Raw genomic sequence first — 23,073 nt, forward strand, 5'->3', positions numbered from 1 at the left:
GCCCTCAGCCGGTTGTATCAGTGACCCTTGGGTATTCCTAGTCTATAGATGATGAAAAGCCTTCTCCAGATGGCCTGTGCTTTCTCCTCTCATGGCGTGATGGAATGAAAAGATCAGCTAATTAAGCAAAGTCCCATATCCATGTGAAAGAACCGTGAGAGCCCTCGGGGAGTGGAGCAGCATGCAAATCAGTCCCCAGTGCTTTGAATGGTGTCCAGTGCAACAAAACATCACAGCAAGCTATAAACCTTTCATTTCCACAGCACTCAGACACACTAAAAAAAAAATCCAAAGTCATGACAGAGAAGAATAAGCAAACATGCATATTTTGCAGTGTTGGGGAATTTTTATTCATACAAAACAGCTCAGTTGAAAATGTTCCTCCCAGCAGTTGCATAATGGTCTTTACAAAGGACAGAATCAGGCTTAACTGATATCTCATGCTCATTTGATCCTGGAAGAAGCATGGGAAACTAATTTGGAAAAAAAAGTAGTATAATTAGCATAGAAAAACATAAAAGAAAAATCCAGACTCAGAACTCAGTGCGAGCTTTCTCTATTATTTCACTTCCCAATCAGAAAAAGAACTGTGACTGACTTTATGAAAGTACACTATATTGCCAAAAGTATTCACTCATTCATATTCACTCTAGGTGTTTCAATCACTTCCGCGACGACAGGTGTATAAAATCAAGAACCTAGGCACGCAGACTGCTTCTACAAACATTGGTGAAAGAATGGGTTGCTCTCGGGAGCTCAGTGAATTCCAGCTTGGTACAGTGATAGGATGCCACCTGTGCAACAAGTCCACTTGTGGAATTTCCTCATTACTAAATATTCAACAGTCAGCTGTTAGTGGTATTATAACAAAGTGGAAGACATTTGGGAATGAAAGCAACTCAGCCACTAAGTGGTAGGTCATTTAAAAATCACAAGGACGAGGTCAACGGATGATGAGGTGCAAAGTGCGCAGAGGTCAGCAACTTTCTGCAGTCAATCTCTCCAGACTTCTTGTGGCCTTCAGAGTAGCTCGAGAACAGTGTGTAGAGAGCTTCATGAAATGGGTCTCCATGGCCCTAGCAGCTGCATCCAAGCCTCACGTAACCAAGCACGAGCGTTAGATGCAGTGGTGTGAAGCGCACCGCCACTGGCCTCTACAGCAGTACTGACCTGTTCTCTGGAGTGGCAAATTACGCTTGAGTCTGGGTTTGCTAGTTGCCAGGAGAACAGTACTTGTCTGCCAGCACCGTGCCAAGTATAAAGTTCGGTAGTGGAAGATTATAGTGTGAGGCTGTATTCAGGAGTTGAGCTTGACTCGTTAGTTACAGTGAAGAAACTCTTAATGGTTCTGCATAACAATTAATTTTGGACAATTTTATGCTCCCAACTTTGTGGGAACTTGACTGGCCTGCACAGAGTCCTGATCTCAATCTGACAGAACACCTTTGAGATGAATTAGAGCAGAGAATGTGAACCAGGCTTTCTCATCCAACTAATGATGGACCGCCTCACAAATACCCTTCTGGAAGAATGGTCAAAAATTCCAATAAATACAGTCCTAAACCTTGTGGAAAGCCTTTTTAGATGAGTTGAGTCTGTTGTAGCTGCAAAGGGTGGGCTGAGATCATATTAAATACTACGGATTAAGAATGGGATGTCACTCAAGTTCATATGCACATGAAAACAGACAAGAGAGTACTTTTGGCAAAATAGTGTGTTTCTGGATTACATGTTAGCCTGGTATGAGTGATTGCTTATACAAAATGTGATAACTCAAAGTATATTGTAAAGCAAAATGGTGTCTGTGGGATGTAGTTCTGTAGACTGTGAACATCCAGATTTAGGGCCACTATGGTGAGATGCTGCGGGGGCTGATGGGAGAGCCTCAGGGCCTCACTGCTCAAACGTCTGCGTGCGCCTCAGGTTGTCCTTCACACGGACAAACTCTGGGATCTTCTGCTGATTCTCTCGCTGCCTGATCTCCTCCTGCTCGTACTGTTGGGGGGGAAGGACACCAGTTTATCCCAACAAAATATCCACAAAGTTAAAGAGAAAGCCTGAGAAGAGCTAGGTTGTATTCTGTTAGTATTTGGTGAAATTCTTCTCAGTTATGTGCCTCTTACCTCTTGCAGTTTCTGCTGCCTCTTGCGGAGCTCCATCTCCAGGTCTGAGGGCTGTCGTTGTGCCATCTCCGCCTCCTTGTGCAGCTCCAGTCTGCGCTGCTCCAACACTCGCTTCAGCTCCGGTTTCTCCTCCAGCAGCAGACCCCTTCAAAGTCAGAGCTACGGTTTTACCGACACATGCAAACACAAAATTCCTGCCAATCTCTGTTTCAGTGGGTGACTACTTTAAGACCACAGAGTAAAAGGAGTTTTTGGCGTACCGTTTATGGCTGAGCAGCAGCTCTCGGTGCAGGTTATGATAGCTCGGCGCTTCTGTTGAGGAGCCGTTGAGTTTCTTCTGCTCACTGCTGCTGTCACCTGTGGATGGACCAACTCAAAATTCTTCTTAAAGCTCATAAATGTGAAAAAAACAAGTTTGACTCTACCTTGTTATTAACTATCACATGGTAACAGAATGTCCTCATAGTTTTGATTGTTGGAGATACAGAATTGTAACATTTAATCGAAGTGGCGATGTCATTTTAAACACAGAATACACTGCTTCATTCACCCGGTAGTACTGATGGATGAAGCTACTTAATATAAAAGATGATTATTTCTAGCTAATTCTAATCCTACTACAACGACTATATATTTGACTGATAGCAATATTTGATTGATAACATATACATGATTTTGCTATCGATCAAATCTAATCTATCATTCAGCATTTGTGCTTTAAACTACCTTTTTTGAGAAGCCCATATCCCAGTTTCTGTGAAATGTCATATGCAGTCAAACAAGGGAAAAAGAAAAAACAATGCTCTTTGTTAGTGATTTCACAAGTTAATTACTTTGCATGTGAACACTGATGCACACAGCCTGGTTTGTCAAAACATCTTTGTTGTGATCGTCCCTTCATTTGACGGAGGGTATAATTAGCTAAAGGCTAAAAAAGACCGTGCCTGCTGTGCTGCTTAAGTACGTGAGCTTTGTTTAATGAAGGTGACATAACAGCTCTGCCAGTCTGTCAGAGAGGTAGTTATGCAGTTTTGGTGTGTGACAGAGAGCTTTATTTGTAGTGGCAAATAAAATGATGTAACCACACAGAGTCAGGCCACTTACAGTGGAAGAAAAACGTGGTTGTAACACAATCGTTTACTTCTGCCACACCCACTGAAACCAGATAGCCAGGAGACACAGATTACAGCGACCAGGGAGCAGATGGCAGATGCTGTCATGACTCGTGTTTCTCAGGCAAAGTCAGGCAAGCCAATAAGACCAAGACTCTGACATAAACAAGTCCAACAGCTGAAATATGATCCCAAACTCTGTATTTGGTATTGTGCCTTTTACTATTCCTGCTGTAGTTATAAGCCTCCAGGTTCAGGGCCTTCTTGGGCCCCTGCAGGGGAGATAACCAGTCTGGTGTAAGGCCTGGTGGAAGCCATTGTTCCAATAAAGGCCTGAAGGTTTCAGATGGATTACAGGAAGCTCTCACCTACTTGCAGAAATGCTCTGAAGTGTCAGAAGTTAGCTCGATGATGCCGCTCTGTGATACTAAACAATCTGTCTGTTGGACTGAATCAGTCTAAAGATACGTTTTTTGACCAGTAATCATTATAATGTTGCTGTCAGATTAAAATACTTTATTCTTCTTAGGAAGTTCAACACAGCTGCCTTGTATTTTCAGGCTGTTTGTCCTTATGTAAAACCATCCCAGCCCCAAGATGACCTTGTTATGTAATCACTTCAGATGTGACTTTGATCAAAGATTGAACAGCAATGTTTTGACATTGCAATAATATTATATCACATGTTCAAATCACCTCACTGATCAGAACAATTCAGACTTCGAGACAGCATTTAAATGCCCATCGGGGAGCTAAAATATGCACAATGATTTTTGTGTTTAAAACACAGAAAAATGCAGAAAAATCTTTAATGAAAACAGACATTGTGCTAACATAGGTAGTTTTATAATAGCAGAGATTAAAAAGAACTATAATGAACTTGTTGAATATTAGCGTCAATACTATTTAATCTGCAATAACAAGATTCTGTAAGAAGGCACAGTTTATATATTTTTGGTCAAAGTGTCCATCATATGAAAAGTTACATAACATCTACATACTTTAATCACAATAAACTTTGACTGTAAGCCCACTGAAGCAACACATGTGGTCTGACCAAAGGTGAACTAAACCTTTGACAGATGGACATCAGACCAGACACTGATCTCTCACTCACTGGACTGAGACTTATAGCAGCGCTGTAAGTAAACAACTAGAAAGAACTCACTTTTTTTACAGCTGATCCCTCCATAGCAGGATGGTGGAGGCCCACTGTCTTGTGCACAGCAGCGGCGTTCCTGTTTTAGTCCATTGCTAAAAGAATTGCACGTCCTCACTCCATCGGTCGATCGTCTTTTTCCTTGCTGCATCCAAGGCCAGCATGTTGTTGATGACAGATCCACAGACTCAATGTGCCATCTAGCAGTAGTCAATAGTGGTAGTAGACAGTGAAATCTTATTACGCTATTCTAGATTACTTCACAACCCCCACACGGCATAGGATGTTAGATTAGGTAATTGCCGCTGACACAAATGCAGCTTAAAACCAACCTAACACGGTACTATTACCAGTCGACTCCTCTTCCTCCCAGCCCATTAGTACTGACAGAGAGTCCAGCAACAAAGGTCTTCAAAGAAACATAATATGGTGATGGTTGTTACAGTTTGGGGACTGAGACAATCGTAGAAAACCCAAGTACAGCCGGAAATTTCCTGCCATAAACTTTGTGAATGTTTACTGGTTAGATCTATAAGAAACTGGTACTGGTAAATAAACTGGTACAAATATCAAAGTGGGCAAGAAGACTGTGTGAATGCATTGTTATTTGTTGTTTGTGAATGACTGTGTTTTCACTCTCAAACAGGAGCTGTGAAAGTTTGTGTCACTGTGCTCACATCTTTACATCTTCAACCATGCGCTGATGTATTTGTACTTTAAAGTCACTTTTTTGTAGCAGTTCAGGAGGTTTGAATGTTTTACTAAAAAACAAGACTGACTAAAAGCTTTATTCAGGTTAGACTTATGATGATACACACATACAGCACACTGCATGTATTTAAGTGTGTATCAGTGTATGTATAGTCACAGCACAGTCTTTTCTTAATGAGTTCTGAGGAAACAAACACTTCCACATACTGTATCTATTTCTGTGTTTCAGCTTACAAATACCCTACAAAACAAGTTATTTTGTATTTATTTATTATTGTTAGGTCCATTATAGTTATGTTAAATGTATCTGTGGCATAAACACTAAACAAGAACAAGAATGGATTGTAGATTATTCTTGTTCTATAAATAAAAGCTGAAATGTCATCTGGTGAGGTTTAGTCTACATACTTTACATTTTATCTATCTATCTATATGTATATATGTATGTATATATATATATATATATATATATATATATATATATATATATATATATATATATAGTCCAGCATATATCTATATATATATATATATATATATATATATGTAAGTTTCCATACATAGATTACTATATATTATATTTTAAAATAAATCTTTATTCTTATTATTATAAGTTTACAAACAGCATAATATTCTGCTGGCTCATAAAGACACAGAATTTGCCAAAGGGAACAGTTAGAAAGTATTCTATTACATAACATAATATAAGACCAACAAAAACTTCCACAGGAAGTTTCTGACAATTTTTCTCTATTCAGGAGTGTAAGATTAACTGGAGGAAGTAAGAAAATGCAAGAACAAAATGAAATATATTTTAAACTTATTTTACATAACTCTCTCTCTCTCTCTCTCTCTCTCTCTCTCTCGCTCTCTTTTTACCATTATTTGCTTTTACCATGGTAAAAGCAAATAATGGTAAAAGGAAGTAATTTATGGGATCAACCATCCAAAGCAACAGACATTGCACAAGAGAGGTGAAGAAGAGAGTGCAGGGAGGGTTGAGTGTTGGGGATTTCTGACAGAAGTAGAGCACAGTGAGTGAAAGGGAAGGTTTGCAAGATGGTAGTGAGAGAAGATCATGGGACTAACAAAAACACAGGAGGCCCAGTTGATAATGTTAAGGTTTTCACTGAGAGTGATCAGGATGGAAAGGATTAGAAATAAATAACGTCAGTGGGACAACTCAGGCTGAGAGCTTTGGAAACAATTTTAGAGATGGTTTGGGCAGGGATAATGGATGAAAGACAAAAGATGATGAATATAGAGCTGGCAGGCAGGAGGAAAAGAGGAAGACCTCTGATAAGATTCGTGGATGTAGTGAAGGAGGGTATGCAGAGGGGTGGTGTAACACAGTAGGATTCTAGGGGCAGTGTAAGAGGGAGGCAGGTGATCTGCTGTGGTGATCCCAGAAGAAGATGAAGACCTTTTAACACTTAAAAAGCTTTACCTACATTTGAATTAATTCAATGAAATATATTTGGGGATTTGGGTGATGGTTTTATAATTTTGTTTTATGTATATTGTGTTACTACTGGTGGCCACGTGATGTCGCTAAATAATCAATAATCGTCGGAGTCGATGTCCCATAATCCCATGCGGCTTTTGGCTTTAAACCGGAAGCGGAAGCTCCGTGTTCCTCATAGTTTGAATGGCTTGTGAATGAGTAGTCGAGTGTTTGAGTGAGTGAGTGAGTGCGTGAATGATGTGTGACTGTGTCGTGTCTGTGTTTATTTTAAAAACCTACACACTGATCTTATTTGATCCGGTCTGAGGTGGCTCTGCTCTGACCGGAGATGATAGGAAACGCGCTCGCGAGCCTTCGTGGCGATGTGCAGCCGGCAGAAACTTTCAGGGCCTCCACGCTCCGTGCCGTGGTTAGAGGTGATGAATTGATCAGATATACTAGCTCTGTGAGAGTTTGAGTTCATCTCAAGCTTCGCAGTGGTCAATGAGTACAGAGGCGATTCTGATCTAACCACAGCAGGAGGAACCGTGGAGGAACACGACCTAAAGAAACGGCTGCTCGTCACATACTGCTTATTTTAACGGTTAAGACAAGCTGTGGAAATACCAGGAAAGCTAGGCTTACGAAACGCTAGTTTTCCTGGTAAAAACAAAAACAGTTAGACGTGTTAGTCCTAAAGTTGCTTCTTCAGTCAAAAGCAGTTTTTCTCCCTTAAAGCGACCGATTCAAAGGGAAAGGGGGACAGTGGGAACAGAGCTATACCGGATTAATTCAATCAAGTAATGAAGATCATTTAAGGGCTGACTTCTGTTGTATTTATTTTCAAAGATTGACTGTACAAGCTTTAATTGTTTTTCCAAAAATAAAAAAACGAGCTTGGCTTTAAAATATTTACATTTACGGCGAAACAAGGTTACTAGCAAAATGTTGGAAAATTTTCCAATGTAGCTCTTTTACTTTATGTAGGTGAGTGTCTGAGATATAACTCTTAATTTTGATTACTCGTTCCATTTCAAAGTCTTTAGGAATAAAATACCTTTTAACCTTATTTGGAAAATAGTGTTTCAGTAACGCCTCCAACAAGTTTATTGGAAACTCTTCTGGCACAGAAATCAGTGCCTTGAATATGGAGCTGTCTCAGGCCAGCGAGGAAACCTCACCTGGGGCCTCCAGGAGTCTCATTAACCTTTAGGTTTCATTAATATCCCCACATATAAACTAAATATGATAAATCTGCTCTAGTTATCATCCAACGAATAAAGTGACAAAACACAATTGCCGTTTTGTGTATTTATTTTCTTTATAAAATACTGTCTTTCTCTGTGCATAGTTCTTTAACCCCGAATCAGCACTATGACCTCCTTTAAAGTGCATTTTAGTTTACCACTAATTAAATTGCATTAGTTTTGTGTTAAGTGGTTGCTCTGACCAGTTTAACTGCCTTGACATTTCTGTTTTTGACCTGTGGAGATGTTAATTTGAAAAAGCCCATTAGGCACTTTTCGAATTTTCAAAATGTTCCACTTTGGCTACAATTTGTATTTTAGGACTAAATGAATTTCACAGCTTTTACTCTTATATCAAATGATTTTGAATGTAAGTAAGTCAAATTATAACTTGAAAATTTCTTCAGAGCTTCTTTGTTTTTAGTACAAGATAATTAAGAGAGCAAATGTTTACTTTTGTCTCAATGGTCTCATGACACTTGTAGCTGCACAGTGCGATGGAGGTTTAGCGCTTACTTTTTTACCACTTTGATAGTGGCACATAACTAGGTTCAGACATTCATCTGGTGTCATTTTATTCTCATCTGTTTCACTAATTTCATGTCCTTGGTGTGAAAACTCTTTAATCCGTAGCTCAGCTGTCATGTTGGCATTCTCATCCATTCATGGAGCCTTTCAAAGACATTGGGTGAAAGGTGGTGCACTCCATGGGTAGAGTAAGCATCATACCATCATGCCAAAAGCCACTTCAGAATCACCAATTAACCAAACAAGCGTGTTTTTGTATTGGTTCAAATCTATAACCCTTTTAACACTTTTTTTTTTTAAACTCTCACCTGTATGAGTTCGCACTAATCCATCATACTAATCCTCCCTGGACCAGTATCAGTTTGCATTTCAGGGGAAACTAGTCAACATAGATACACATAGATACATAGATAGGTATAATAGGGTATAATAACATTTAGAACTCCCTATAACTGAACTGCGAACTTCATTAGAAATCTTTCGTATTAACGCTAACACAACATGCATCACCTGCACGTGTTAAATTATATTTTCGAGTATTTTCTACTTTCCTTTTATTTTCTAATATAGTATGTTATCACTTGGAAATCAAACATTTTAGGTGCATGCTGTACGTTTGTCATCGTATGGGTAAAATTCATATCTCGCGATAGCTTTGGCGCTGTGGTCGCCTTTGTGTATACACGTGATCTTTTTGGTCCAACCGGCTTTCAGCAGCAACTGGGCAAAGCGCGCGAGGTGTCTGTCCGTGTGCGTGAACGTGCATGGTTGTCTTGTGGGTTCCCTTTTGGGGTCACCATGGCCGAACCCAGCAAACGACAGAGGCTCAGTCACATTAACAGCAGCTCACAAACTTCGAGTAAAAGCTTATCGAGCATTTTCACGGACAGTCAGGACGAAGGACTCGAGGGGGAGGGTCGATATGTGGAGGGATCCATACTTCGGATCACCATGAAGAACTTCCTGTAAGTTGCTGCTCCTCAGTTGTCATCGGTCAACGTCTGTAAACTGAAACTGCCGGAACACCCCGATTTACCTGCTGATAGCTACAGCCAGATGACCTAGATAGCATATATGCTAACATTTGCCACCAGTATGCGATTAAAAGTTAAACCCTGGGCTCTGTAAACACGAGCAGGTCGTAGACCCACTGAGGGAAGCTGCTGCAGACCGACTATATGGTCCAGCAGCTACAGTTAAGTCCAAATGAGGTATTTTAGTGAGCTAACTGTACGATTTAAGGGGTCACATTCAAGGCGGGTGTTAAAATAGACTCGATATATTAAAGAAGGGGTTCCTCATGATGACTCATTATGTTTCCATTGCTTTCTACTTCAAGGGGGGCGAGAATCACAAGCAGCTCTAGCTTAAAGCAAAGTGCCAAATCCAGCCAGTCAATAAAAATCCTGTACCTTCAGTCTTATAAATTCTGTATAAAAAAACAGGACTTCAAACGTCTGGCAGTGGAGCTTAACAGCGAGTTGCATACATCCCCTTTTTTCAGTCTGTTTCTAAACCATGTTCACACTCACAGATGATAAGTAGCGGTAGATGATAACCTGTTCAGAGCTTCTTTTCCACTCAGAAAACTAACCAAGAGTCAGTTACTGGTATAAATTCTCATCTTACTGTCATCCATACCTGCCTCTAAGTTTTTTAATGAAAATTATGGCAGACTAAGTAAACATTCATTGTTATACAGACTATTCTACATTTATTAACTAGTTAATCTGTAATACATATTTGCATTATTGTCAACTTGCCTCCAAAATTGCAGTAACTGTGCAGGGATAAGAGTGGTTGTAAATAGGTATTTCACTTTGAGTCTGCCTGTCACAAATGTTTAAGCAGTATGAGCAGATGAACAGGTACTGTATGTATGAAACTTCAGGTCTCACTAACAGACAGCCATTTGAAGTGTAAGATAGCAGTATTGCCACTTTTACGTTACTACGTTCATTTGTACTGTTAGTGTAGATTGCAATGATTTTAGGCGAGATGGAGCATCTTTACTCTAAAACACTGCAGGAAACCCCTGATTGTCTACCTTGTACTCACAGGACGTACGACTACTCTGTGGTGTATCCTGGACCTAATCTGAACATGATTGTCGGGGCCAATGGTACTGGAAAGTCCAGCATTGTGTGTGCCATCTGTCTGTGTCTGGCTGGCAAGACAGCTGTTCTTGGCAGAGGTGATAAGGTAAGCCACAGAGCAATACAAGTCATTGATTGATGCACTCCAAAGTTATTTCGGATTTGTTTTCTTTTCAAAAGATCAGAAAATAAACACAATGTTAGCAGACTGGTAAACAAGCTGTAGGTGGTGATAAGCATACCTCTATGAAAATCTTTCATTGCCCTTTTGCAGTACATGTACTGTTGTTTCTCATCTCCCTGCCCCTTTATCAGTCAAAATATGATACTTTGAATTGAGCTCACATAGCAGATACTGCATTTGTTGATGATGATGATGATAATTATTGAATGTTACTTTGTTTTGTTTTTTTTAAAGGTTGGGCTCTATGTCAAGCGTGGTTGCAAAAAAGGCCATGTTGAAATTGAACTGTAAGTTATGTGAAATACATTCCACACGCTGCATTACTCTTTACATGTTTTCAGAAATTCTTCATGAATCTTTTCAGACAAGAAGTTTGAATTCTGAACCCTCATCTTTTCAAAAATGAAAGGAAAATTTGTCAGAAGTTGTTACATCACCTGCATTATCATGTTCAGCATAGTTATATGACTCTAAATGCTACACTTTGTTTTTGTTTTTGAAGGTACAAAAGAGGTGGTAACGTAGTGATTTTTAGAGAGATACATGCGGAGAACAATCAGTCTCTGTGGATGTTGAATGATCGGCAGTGCAGCCAGAAGGCGGTGGAAGAGGAAGTCAAAGCTCTGCGCATCCAAGTCAGCAACCTCTGTCAGTTTCTACCTCAGGTATGTTTATGCCACTGCAACATAAAGCTGCATAGATGCAGCAATATGTAGTTTTATCCCTGTTTTATTGGCTTTTTTTTCCCCATGCAGGAAAAAGTTGGCGAGTTTGCCAAGATGTCCAAAATTGAGTTGCTGGAAGCAACTGAGAAGTCAGTGGGCCCACCAGAGATGTATGAATACCACTGTGAGCTCAAAAACTTCCGCAACAAAGAACGAGAACTGGAGGTAAGCTCAAAGCTAGTGATCCAACAGGCAAAGTTTGATGTTCATTCATTCCTGTTTGTTTTTTAAGTTGTCCTCCTCTTAAAGACATGTAAAGGCGACATGGCTCTTTGCTTCTTTGTAGAACATTGTGAAGGAGAAAGCAAGCTTCCTGGAGAAAGCCAAGCAGCGAAATGAAAGGAATAAACACGATGTAAACCGTTACTACGAAAAAAAGAGGCATCTGGATGTAATCGAGTTGCTCGAGAAGAAGAAACCATGGGTGGTGAGTGGTCTAGTGTAAACAAGAGAAATGAGCACAGTACACATGTGGAGAGAGAAACTGAATTAATTGTGTAAGCTGTTTCTGTTTCCTTGTGATATTAGGAGTACGAGACCACACGTAAGGAACTTGAGGGTGTGAAGAAGGAGCGTGACGAGGCGAAAAAGCAGCTTTTAAGCCTAAAGCAGACCCAGGCGCCCATGGTGAAGAAGATCCAACAGATTGAGGAGCAGCTGAAGCCAACTGAGGCACAGATAAAGGCTAAGGTGACAAATCAAAGGCTGGTACTCTGTAACAGGTCCAGTTTCATGAGCAGATGCAGTGATACATTATTTTTGTAGTAGAGGAACTCTGAATTAGAGACTGTAAAATAAGTTCATATTGCAATTTCAGTTCACAAGTCCTGTAATGATGGTGGTGAAGATGAGGTTGTTGTTTTTCAGACTGCTGCCATCAAAGAAGCCTCGCTGAAGTGCAAACAGAAACAAGATCAGCTGGATCGAAAAAACAAAGAGGTGCGGCTGTGTGTGTTTTGTTTTTTTTCCCCATTCCTGGTTTTACATTTGTTACAGAAGAAATTAATAATACATTGTGCTTTTTATCTTTGTACTTAATTGACATAAAGCAGACTTTTGTTAATACACGACTGCTCTCTCCACTCCTCTCTGCAGATTGACGATATTAAACAAAAATGCAGACTCAAGCAGATGGAGGAGGAAGACCACCAGAAGCGAATCAGCAACACCAGAAGAACCATCGAAGACCTGAAGGCGGAGCTTGCCAAAGTTGGCGACCAGCCTGATGTAACCCCGCGCATCAACGCCGTCAACGCTGATCTGAGGCGCATTCAGGAGGAGAGAGCCAAGATCGAAGGGGAGAAGGGCGACCTGCGCAGGGAGAAGGACAACCTTTGTGCTGAATCCAGAAGTGAGCTTCCCACAAACAATTTGCATAAACAAAGATGTCTTTTTTTTTTTTTTTTTTTTTTTTTTTTTGGGCGCACATTTCGCTGACAAAAGCACATTATGTACAACAGATTTACATGTAGATTCTGTTCTATTTTCTTTACCAGTGTTGGAGAAGAAGCTCAATGACATGAACAACATGATGAATGCCAAAGAGGAGAAGCTGCGAGGACGTCACAGGGACACACACACTGCCCTCCAGTGGCTCAGACAGAACAAGCAACTCTTTCGTGGAAACGTCTACGAGCCCATGATGCTGGTGGTGAGTTTCACTGAACTGTGACAGGACGTGCTGCACTTTAACTGCTTAGTGTAGGCATGTGTTTTCAACAGCCCTAAATTATAGAAGTGAAAAAAAAAACCCCCAGACAAACTCATGAGATCAGGTTCTGATTTAACAAACAACTCGTATCTGAAAACATTTAAATCCCACGATTCTTTCTCCATGTTTAATGATGAATTTCAGCCATGTTTCTGTTTTCCAGTTGAGAAAAGCCACTTACTAAATGATCATATACTGCTTATAAATGGTTCAAGAGGGGGGGAAATTATATCATGATATTTCACGGATGTTATAAAAAAACGGAATAATGTTTTATCAGTGATTGCAGCTTGCACGCAGCTGAATTTATTAGTATAAACAAAATGAAATATATTTTCCTTTCTTTTTTTCCAACAAGCTGCTGTCGTTAATGGCAGACTAGCTGCTTCAGAGCATGACTCCATTGCCACAAGGTGCCAACAGCATTATTGTGCAATAGTAGTGACACAGCATTATATACAGTGACACATAAGCACGAAAGTAGCCTATGTGGTGCTTTCCGTGAAAATTTTTAAACTTTATTTGTCTCTGATAAGAGACAAAAACAATAAAAATGTTCCACACACCCAGCCCCTGAGATTACAGCTAAAAGGTACAAAGAAAAACACACTAGGGTGGATATTCATAAGACAAACATAGTACAGATGAATGGGGTGGGGTTCTCCTTTACTCACAATCAGTTGAAATGTACCACAATTCAAACAATGGCTCCATTTTATGGCTGTTTTTAACATATTCAATGAAGGACGACTAAGTCACTCAAAAGTTTCACAGAGAGTTCACTGTGTTCTACCTCACTTTTTCTAACTGCAGCGTAGAAAACATTTTTCTAAGATACTTTGAGTTACTCTGGAGATGGAGAGGTACTACAGTGATTCTGCAACAATGGCAGGGCCTCGAAAATGTTCTTCCAAATACTGTTCAATCATTGGCAGTGCCAAAACACGTGAACTAGTGTAGCTGGGCCTTGATGGGAGGGTAAGCTTGTTGCCTAACACTAGTGTGTGTGTTTATCATTTGAATATTGTATACAAGGTACTACTTTAAATTGACTCAGGCACTATTTAATGCAAAAGAGAAAGAATGAACACACCCTATTCAGTGTTGCCAGAACTCCCAGTTCAGGGATTTTGGCTAAAACGTGATTCCGGTTATAATGTAGCTCTGACACAGAAGTATAATTCAGGTGTAACTTGCAAATGTCTTAGTGATCCTCTGTTGTTTGACTAAAGTGGTGAAACAAGTTTCTTTCCACCTTCAGCGGGAACAGTTTTCTTAGTGTTGTGCTTTGCTGGAGTTTGTTGTAGTAGCTCCTTTTTTAGCTGCTGAATCACCATCAGAGTCTAACTGTCAGAGTGGCACGAGGTGTGATGAGACACTTTTCCATCACTTAAAAATTCATAACTGGCATTATATCAGATGATATGATACTGAACCACCCTACCAAACACATTGCATCTCACAGGATAAACGAAGATTTCCTTGTTAAGTGATGGATTGGTTTACTTTCCTTAACTCGCTCTCTATTCTACAGATCAATGTGAAGGATCACCGCTTTGCTAAGTATGTGGAGAACCACATCTCATTCCACGACCTCCGTGCGTTCGTTTTCCAGAGGAAAGACGACATGGAGAAGTTTATGATCGAGGTCAGACTGCTGCAGGCTGCCGATGTCGCCTGGTTGGAGGAAAATATTTCATCCGATTAGAAATTTTAGTGAAGCTAATGATGAGTTTGATCTGTGGTGACCCTCAGGTCCGTGACAAGATGAACTTGAAGGTGAACTCCATCTGTGCTCCGGAGGAGTCATGTTCTAAGCGACCGCCATCCCGAAATATTGAGTCCCTGAGGTGAGAGAAAATAAATTTAGTTCAGTTTTTTAAAAATCTATACAGTATTGTTTTTTTTTTTTTGTGTGTGTGTTCTTTTTTATCCTGACGTATCCGTGCATCTGTTGCGTCTTTTTACTTCTTCTTACTGGCTTTCAGGCGTTTTGGGTTCTTCACCTACCTCCGAGAGATGTTTGACGCCCCCGATGAGGTCATGAGTTACCTCTGTCACCAGTACAGGGTGCATGACGTGCCAGTGGGCAATGAGCGAACCAAATCCATGATTAAAACGGTACGCTTGTCTTCTCACATTATTCAAAGTAACAAAAAAAAGGTGAATATTGTTCAAAATGTAATCTCTTCTCTCAGCGAAGCTTGCAAAATAACACTATTCAGAAAAATGAGGAGAGGTGTGTTTAGAGTAAAACAACAACAACAAAAAAAGCTTCTTAATGTAAACTAATAAAACCCCACATCGTTCTCCTTAACATCAAAATCTCCTGGGAGTCCGTTGCTTTTAACTTCGGTTGTATTTATTGCTTTTGTGGTGGAAAGATTTTGACACTGACCCGGATCTGTCTTGTTCAGGTGATTGAGGAGCCCTACCTCAAGGTGCTGTACACAACAGAGGAGAGGTACACTGTCAAAAGGTCCTTTTACTCTAACAAGATAAGCACCAGCAACTCTGCGGTACACCCTTCCCAGTACCTCACCATCACTGTGGATGCTGAAGAGAAACGGCAGCTAGAGCAGCAGATGAAGGTGGGAAACAGTCATGTGAAGAGAGCTGGAACGACAGCAGCACCTCAAGACATTTCAGTATATTATATTGCTTAAAGTCCGTGTAAAGCAGTAATAAATGTGCGCTTTGAGTTTGTCATGTAACAGAAAAATGTGCTTTAAACCACTCAAGGATTAACAAAATTCACCAAGTGTATAAGATTAGGTTTTAAAATTGTTAATAAATGTGCTCTGAAACACTGAGGGGCATGTCCGATTGAGGGGGTTGATTGCTTGAGTGTTAGGCAATTTGGACAATACTAGGCAGGCAAAATGAGCCGGGTTTGTTTTAAGGGGGGAATTACCAAAAACCCTTCATGCAAAACTGATGAAAAAAAGTTTTGTGTGTAACTGCACACTTTAGTAAAACGTAGTTGACCTACTTTTCACTTGTTTTCTGCAAACGTTTTTTTAAATATGTGCTTCATTCTCCTGTGCGACCAGTCCTGTGAGTCAAAGCTGCGAGACATCGACGAGAGGATGAAGGCCTTGCAGAAGGAAGCTGTTGCACTGGACCGCCGTGACAATGAACTGTTGGCAGAGAAGAAGCGTCTCTCTGAACTAAAGGGGAAAAAACGACAACTGGAGCAGAAAATTAGTACCAAACAGGACAGGTAAGCTTCAATTAAAGGGACAAAATGCTTAACAGTGACTTTTGTCATATGTTTTAAATGATCTCTTCACAGAGGCATCAGCTTGGTTATGAGATTTCAAAAACTCATCTGTCTCTTCCTCTGTGTTTAGTCTGAAGCAGATGGAGCAGAATATTATTGACCTGAAAAAGATTGAGGAGGAGACTAAAGAGAAAATTGCAGCTGTAAATGCTGAGAAAGTGACCATAGTGACTGCATTCATGGCCCAAATGAAGGTATGAGTCAGGGAACCTGACTGCATTGCTTGTGTTAGCTGTGGTAGAATGGCATTAAACCCCTCTCTGTTTTTATATCACCTTTATAGCAGATATTATTGAAAACATCTACGATTAAATAATTTGTCAGTGAAAACGATTTCACGATTGCAGAACTGTCTCTTCTTTTTTTTCTATTCACTTGTCTGCATAACCTTCAGCTGAGAGCCAAGCTGACGATGGAGAAGGTGCATCTGGCGTTGGAGACGGTGGGACTGACGGCAGAGAAGAACAAGCTCGAGAATGACTGCAGAGAAGGTGCCTCTGACCTGAGGACCACTGATGTAAGTATTTAGGCCTTTCTCTGAGGATTGGGAGGTTTTGTATCGCTGATTTATGTTTACTTGTCATGTTTTTTTTTAAGCAAAAATGCAGCCGTCTGGAGCAGAGAAAGGTGCAGCTGACAGACCAGTGCAAAGGGCTGTTGAAGAGAGCAAAGGCGATCTGTAAGATGCAGCCTGATCAGTCATTACCCGAAGACCTGCGTAATGTGAGTGTTCTTCACAGTTTTATTGGTGAATATGATATGATATGATATGATATGATATACCTTTATTAGTCACACAGCTCCTCAGAGCCTAAAATTCAAATGAAGGAGTTCACAGCTCTTTTTTTTTTTTTTGTTAAATCAGGCTTTCAGCAAGCTCCCCGACACGCTGGATGAGGTCGATGCCATGCTGAATGAGGAGCGCTCCAGAGCCGAGTGCTTCACTGGCCTCAGTGAAAATGTAAGGACGCATAGAAATCAGGTTTTCATTTATGCTGCAGGACTTCTGTCTTCAGCGTGGTCGTAACTTAAGTAAGAAAGCAGTTTGGAAATGTTAATGAGCATGCATTAGAACAGGGACGTCAAATTGTGGGCCACAGTTTGATTTTAAGTGGGCCGGACAAGTAAAGTTCCTCTTTCTTTCAGCAGGAAGAACGTTCACTAGACATTTAGAAAAGAAAAAGAAGGGCAATCGCAACAGTATTTCTTATTTTTCTACATAATAAGGAAATGCTTCTGTAGTAAATGAAACAAATATCAGCATGATTTAAATTGTAAGCTTGTGGGGGTTTTTTTGTATTTTTTTTTTTTAACTGTCCAGTGGGCCGTATTGGAATCTTTGCTGGGCCGATTCTGACCCCCGGCCCTTATGTTTTACACCCCTGCATTAGAACTTAAAAATGCCCTTTTGTTCAGACAATTAGTTTTATTTTTACTTAACAGTTTATTCCATTAATGTTCTTGTTTGAAATATTAAATGTAAATATATACAAATATTGATCCTGACACCTCTCTTGACTTGAAAGGTTGTCGATGAGTACAACAGGAGAGAGCAGGAGATTAAACAAATGGAGAAAGAGCTGGAAGAAAAGAGCAACGCCCTGAATGCCTACCGACAGAACATATCTGAGGTGAGTGATTACCTGGTTTCACAGAAATTGTCCAGTTTATCATTTGTTGTGCGACAGAATGGCTCTTGGGGTGTAATGATGTGTATATTTGGACTTTTTTTCTTCTGTGTCACAGGCTAAGGAACGCTGGCTTAATCCTCTGAAACATCTGGTTGAACAGATAAATGAGAAGTTCAGTGCTTTCTTTCGCTCCATGCAGTGTGCAGGAGAAGTTGATCTGCATTCAGAGAATGAGGTAATCGCAGAGTCGCACCACACTGGGGGTTGCCTTATTATTTTTCACATCATATTTCTTCATAATTCAGCATGAATTTAGTTTAACTGAATATATTAGTGTCCTCTCTGGACTTAAAATAATTTAACTTAAATTGTCCAGTTCATCAGTGGTAGGACAGTTACCTCTCATGCGGTTGTACTCACATGCATAATTCAGTAGATTTATTGATGATTAAAGTTATGATCTGAGCCTTTTTTTTGTGAGTGGATAAGATTTTTATGAGTGTCTTTAGAAACAAAAAAAGAGAATACTGAGTGTTTCTGCCGCAGGAGGAGTACGACAAGTACGGGATCCGCATCCGGGTGAAGTTTCACGCCACCACCCAGCTCCACGAGCTGACGCCTTACCATCAGAGTGGAGGAGAGCGCAGTGTCTCCACCATGCTTTACCTCATGGCTTTGCAGGAGCTCAACCGCTGTCCCTTCAGAGTGGTGGATGAGATCAATCAGGTAGTTCTTACACACAGTCTCAACAGTGTGACCGTAACAAAGTTGCACATGAGCTGCAGGTACTGTAATTATTTGGGAAACTCGGGTACGAGTTTCTCTTTGCTGTCGTGATTTGTGGGCAGATTTTTTTTCTTATTCACACATACACACATTTATGCGCAAACCACTTCACACAGACAGATTTGAATAGACCAGAGCTCATGTGCCGCTGCTTTCATGAAATTAACATTTTAACAACTTTAATAAATAGAACTCAGATCACGCCGACAGGCATTCACACAACAGTAGTCATCAATTGCCTTTATTAAAGAGTCTGAGCCCACCTGTTTCTTTATGCAGGGAATGGATCCTGTAAATGAAAGAAGAGTCTTTGACATTGTGGTCCGCACAGCCTGCAAAGAGACAACGTCCCAGTACTTCTTCATAACACCTAAAGTAAGTGTTCTATGTTCATGCAGACTGCCTGACTGAAAGTCCCAGTGCTACCAAGCAGCTGTTTATGTGCTAATAGTCAGACTGTTTGGACTAAAGTATTGGGCTGCATCACTTCATCTTTGAGTCAGATTGCCACAGGGATATAAAATCAAGCACTTAGCCATACAAATGTTTGTAAAAGAATGGGTTCTAAAGAGCTCACTGTATTCAGATAATAGTATGCCACCAAATTCCAACTGTAATGGGTATTTACTTGGTACTTCATCAGGGAAGAAGTTAGGTACCACAGCCATGAAGTGGCAGACCACTTGCAGTTACATAGCAGGTTTGCTCATAATGCTCACAGTCACCAACACTCTGCTGACTCAGTAACCACAGAGCTCCAAACCTCCACTGACATTAACATCAGCATGAAAACTGTGGACCGGGAGCTTCCTGACTGAGCAGTACTTCTATCCATATCGCGTATCTCCCTGAAAGTTTGGTATCCTGAAATAAATATGGTTGTTGGACTGAAAAAATAATAATAGTGCTGCTCTCCAACAGCTCGTCATGTAAACAGTCGATTGTTGGCTAAAAGGTTTTATATTTTGTTTAATTTTGAAATGTTTTTTTGTTTTGTTTTATATGAATGCATAACAGCTCTGTGCTCTTAATTTCTTCCTGCTGTATTTGCCTGCAGCTGCTGCAGAATCTTACGTATGCCGAGGAGATGACCATCCTTTGCGTCCATAACGGCCCCCACATGCTCTCCCCCAACCAGTGGGACGAGAGGGCTTTCGTCAGACGGTGTCTTGAAAGAAAAGCCAGGGCATGAGCCCTCTGGATTGACCTGTTCTCCTTGAAACTCTAGTTTTAAGGAGTGTTTATAATTTTTAAAAAAGAATTATTGGGTATACTTTGTCACTTAATGTTCAGAATCTTTAATGCTGCCATTTTTGCAGTTTTTTGGTTTTGTTTTAATGGTATTGGGCATTATAAAAAAGATTAAGAGAAAAGTGTTTATAAATAATATTATCCGTTTTCATCATTTGCACATTTTCTTATTTATGCAGCCGATATCTTGTCTCGTGTGTCTTTAACAGTTGCTCGTGTTTATATATTTGAATAAAATGTTCTGCTGTTTCTCTTCTACACGGGTTGTTAATGCTCACTTTAATGAAAAACACAAACAGAATAAAGAAGCATTGAAAGAACTCGTTTATTTTCAGGGCCGAGGTCAGCAGTTGTTAGAGATGTTAGCTGTTGAAGCTTCATGCTGAGCTGAAGTTCTTGTTGTGCTTTGTAGAGCAGCCCCCTGTCTGAAGACGCCTGTGAAGCAAAGATAAGTGCATTGTGTTTGTATTTGGACACACCTGACTCCAGACAAAGACACACTCCTCCCAGGGTCAGTGGATTTGGGTTGAAGTCGCAGTATTAGAAGTATTAGGTTTCTCTGAGCTGATGATAAATTTGCGTTTCATTGTGATTGGTTTCACCAAGCTTTACCTGTGTGTCAGCTGATGCGAATAGAACGCCTCTGTTTGTCGACCCACACTGTGATTCCATTTTCTGCTTCCTCCATTTCTAAGTTTGCCTCTTTCCTGTTAATTAACATACAAATAATGTTAACACAGTTGAACTACCTGATGCACCACTGCCATCACATCACAAACACCCGCCTGTGGTCTTCAGAGACAGTCTCCTTCTGGTACAAAATCTGGTTCTTGCTCCAGAAGCAGTTCTTGTGGTGATCGTAGACCGCGTTTAGCTGAAGGTCAAGGCTGTCGTTTGGAGTCTGAGGTTGAGTACAGAGCAGTCGTTCAAAGTAGAGATACTTCAGGCTTTCTGTGGTTTCATAAGTGAATGCTGACAACATACCTGCATACAGTTCAAAATACTCCGCTGGGTGCTGGCCACAGTGGCTGTGTCGTGGAGGCGACTCCAGGGTTCCTCAGTCTGGGCGATGTGAGTTGGTTTATTGTAAGTTTTTTTCTGCAGGATAAGAAAAAACACTAATTCCAAATTAGTAAAGAAATGATATGCATAGATTCCAAATTTAAAACTTATTTACATTTTTAAGCATAGAACGACATCCGTGTAGAATGAAATCTTACAAATGGTTTTAGTAATTCTTATTTAAGTTCAATTTTTTAATAACTTCATTAGATAACAATAACTAAGCAAAGAGCACCAGGTAACATGCCTCGAAATGTTTTACAATGTATTTTTTAATACTGCATACCTAGATTTAATTGACTTCATTTATCAGTTACTTACATATCAAGTGACATTATAAGGATTAGGTACCCGTGTCCAAATCTACTTTTCAGTCCTTAATTATTTATCACACTTTTAAGCAGTGGTTATACATAATTTGAGCAGGGGAATACTAGGACTGTTTGAGTCACGCTGTGTCACCATGTTCCCCGGTAAGTTAAAAAAACAAAACATGTCATTAATATTTTAAAATAACAATAAAAGTAACAAAGGAGCCAAATAATCTGCTCCAATCCAGACAACAAGATATTTGTTTGCTCCTCTGGCTCTGTACTTATGTACATGTAAGTTAAAAATAGATAAATAGATATTACAATATGATGTTGAAATCAAATATTTTATGTTAGTACTAAAAAATCTATGTGTGAGATGTAAACAGAGATCCAAATTTGAGGAGTAAATGTGACCTTCTCATGAAAACAATTAGGTCCAAATGAAAACACTGGTTGTAACATCCCAGTTTTTCAAAACAGACCAAAAAGTTTTAAAGCTGTGGAACAGAATCCTTTAGACTAAGAAAATAGCAAACTTACAGGTGTCAAAACACTGAAACTAAAGAACAAAAATATAATGTGTTAGAATATTTATGTATATATTTATACTTATATTTATAAGCCCCAGATGGTATTGTTGTTAAAAAGTAACACTTGTAATACAGCCTGCGACTAAGGGTGTAATTCCCCCAGAGTAAAGTAAAATTTCAGTATAGTTTTTGTGAAATCAAGATGTAATTTAAATTACCTAAAAAACAAAACAAAACAAACAAAACGTTTGTTTTGTGTTTCTTGTGTGTTTTCTATCTTTATTTGTGGAAATGTTTCTCAGAAAAAGACTTTCCAAGGGAGACACATTTGTTTGCTTGTTTTGTTTTATTAGAACTGCTATCATCATCATCATTATTATTATTATTATTATTATTATTATTATTATTATTATTATTATTATTATTTGCTCTGTGTCTGGTCACCATGTCACATTTATGACAGTTTCCTGATCTTGTTCTGTTTAGTTCATTCAAGAAAGACAAAACAGTCATTACATTCTTATATGAGTAAAACTGTATGGTGCAAACAAAAATATCATATACACTAAATAATGTGTAATTTCTTTCTTTTCTTTTTTAAACACCATATTTATCATGCAAAATTTGGAAATATCGTTATTTTCTCGGCTAAAATACCCGGTACTTACTCACTTCTTAAAATTACTTACAACTTGTTTCTTTTTTCCTATAAAAAAAGTGTTGACCTTTTACAAGTAAATTACAGCCTTATTTCACAAAAACAAAACAAAAAACAAAGAAAAACATATTACACTCTCAATAATAAAGTGCTACTCGTGATCAAATGTGCAGTTTGGTATAAATTGTTGAACACAAAGCAACAGTAACGCCTCTCTGAAGTTTCTTCTGCTGACATCAATCAGATATAAAGTTATAGTTATTAAAGTCAACGCACCTGCTGCGGCCTGTAGCCGCTGAGAGTGAGGTCGTTTTCTACCCTCGGAGAGGGGAAAGGATCCCGATTTGACATATTTAGAAGACGTTCTACAAACAATGGTCCATATGACTTTGTTTGAGTTTTTCTTTTTGCGGCCTTTAAACGACTCTAGCTAAAGCTAGACCTTTACAACCCGGTTTCTCAGCAACAGCAAACTTCCGGTTAAACCTTTCACAGGAAAACGGTGATCAGTGTGAAGG

General features: G+C 39.6%; 3 protein-coding genes and 1 non-coding gene across 5 annotated transcripts; 2 read left to right on the forward strand and 2 right to left on the reverse strand.

The window, feature by feature from the left end:
- Positions 1-326: 326 nt before the first annotated feature.
- Positions 327-5,313, reverse strand: zgc:195245 (protein FAM107B). 2 transcript variants are annotated; one of them, XM_005478132.4, is made up of 5 exons: positions 4,404-4,564; positions 2,850-2,877; positions 2,384-2,480; positions 2,124-2,268; positions 327-1,995 (listed from the first exon to the last, which is right to left on the reverse strand). In XM_005478132.4, exons 1-5 carry the CDS (start codon positions 4,425-4,427, stop codon positions 1,894-1,896), a joined length of 396 nt encoding a protein of 131 aa, XP_005478189.1. In that variant the 5' UTR covers positions 4,428-4,564; the 3' UTR covers positions 327-1,893. The 2 variants fall into 2 exon arrangements, with proteins under 2 accessions (XP_005478189.1, XP_025757757.1); XM_025901972.1 differs by lacking the exon at positions 2,850-2,877 and having other exon boundaries at positions 4,404-5,313.
- Positions 5,314-6,710: 1,397 nt separating this feature from the next.
- On the forward strand, positions 6,711-7,080 carry LOC112843388 (small Cajal body-specific RNA 2). The gene has a single exon (XR_003215719.1).
- Positions 7,081-9,027: 1,947 nt separating this feature from the next.
- On the forward strand, positions 9,028-20,249 carry smc5 (structural maintenance of chromosomes 5). The gene is made up of 24 exons (XM_003448141.4): positions 9,028-9,289; positions 10,385-10,526; positions 10,839-10,891; positions 11,107-11,269; positions 11,360-11,494; positions 11,616-11,756; positions 11,858-12,019; positions 12,197-12,268; positions 12,425-12,680; positions 12,826-12,980; positions 14,575-14,688; positions 14,796-14,890; positions 15,029-15,161; positions 15,458-15,631; positions 16,094-16,263; positions 16,394-16,517; positions 16,718-16,840; positions 16,921-17,046; positions 17,189-17,284; positions 17,850-17,954; positions 18,070-18,189; positions 18,501-18,680; positions 19,020-19,115; positions 19,798-20,249. The coding sequence occupies exons 1-24, from the start codon at positions 9,123-9,125 to the stop codon at positions 19,930-19,932; spliced, it is 3,237 nt and encodes a 1,078-aa protein (XP_003448189.1). The 5' UTR covers positions 9,028-9,122; the 3' UTR covers positions 19,933-20,249.
- A 47-nt stretch (positions 20,250-20,296) lies between these two features.
- On the reverse strand, positions 20,297-23,045 carry cfap276 (cilia and flagella associated protein 276). Its single transcript, XM_003448220.3, has 5 exons — positions 22,832-23,045; positions 20,976-21,089; positions 20,777-20,892; positions 20,604-20,698; positions 20,297-20,426 (listed from the first exon to the last, which is right to left on the reverse strand). Exons 1-4 carry the CDS (start codon positions 22,904-22,906, stop codon positions 20,611-20,613), a joined length of 393 nt encoding a protein of 130 aa, XP_003448268.2. The 5' UTR covers positions 22,907-23,045; the 3' UTR covers positions 20,297-20,426; positions 20,604-20,610.
- Between the last annotated feature and the right edge of the window lie 28 nt (positions 23,046-23,073).

This window comes from Oreochromis niloticus, linkage group LG20, assembly GCF_001858045.2.
Source record: "Oreochromis niloticus isolate F11D_XX linkage group LG20, O_niloticus_UMD_NMBU, whole genome shotgun sequence".
Classification (NCBI taxonomy): domain Eukaryota; kingdom Metazoa; phylum Chordata; class Actinopteri; order Cichliformes; family Cichlidae; genus Oreochromis; species Oreochromis niloticus.

Coding starts and splice junctions, on each gene's coding strand:
- zgc:195245 (XM_025901972.1), bottom strand. CDS start 4,545: ATGCAGCAAGGAAAAAGACGATCGACCGATGGAGTGAGGACGTGCAAT. Junction 2,269..2,383: donor CTGCTGCTCAGCCATAAACG/GTACGCCAAAAA, acceptor CTGACTTTGAAG/GGGTCTGCTGCTGGAGGAGA. Junction 1,996..2,123: donor GGCAGCAGAAACTGCAAGAG/GTAAGAGGCACA, acceptor CCCCCCCAACAG/TACGAGCAGGAGGAGATCAG.
- smc5 (XM_003448141.4), top strand. CDS start 9,123: ATGGCCGAACCCAGCAAACGACAGAGGCTCAGTCACATTAACAGCAGC. Junction 16,841..16,920: donor CTGACCTGAGGACCACTGAT/GTAAGTATTTAG, acceptor TTTTTTTTTAAG/CAAAAATGCAGCCGTCTGGA. Junction 17,047..17,188: donor TACCCGAAGACCTGCGTAAT/GTGAGTGTTCTT, acceptor TTGTTAAATCAG/GCTTTCAGCAAGCTCCCCGA.
- cfap276 (XM_003448220.3), bottom strand. CDS start 22,906: ATGTCAAATCGGGATCCTTTCCCCTCTCCGAGGGTAGAAAACGACCTC. Junction 21,090..22,831: donor GCGGCTACAGGCCGCAGCAG/GTGCGTTGACTT, acceptor CTTATCCTGCAG/AAAAAAACTTACAATAAACC. Junction 20,893..20,975: donor GTATTTTGAACTGTATGCAG/GTATGTTGTCAG, acceptor ACTCAACCTCAG/ACTCCAAACGACAGCCTTGA.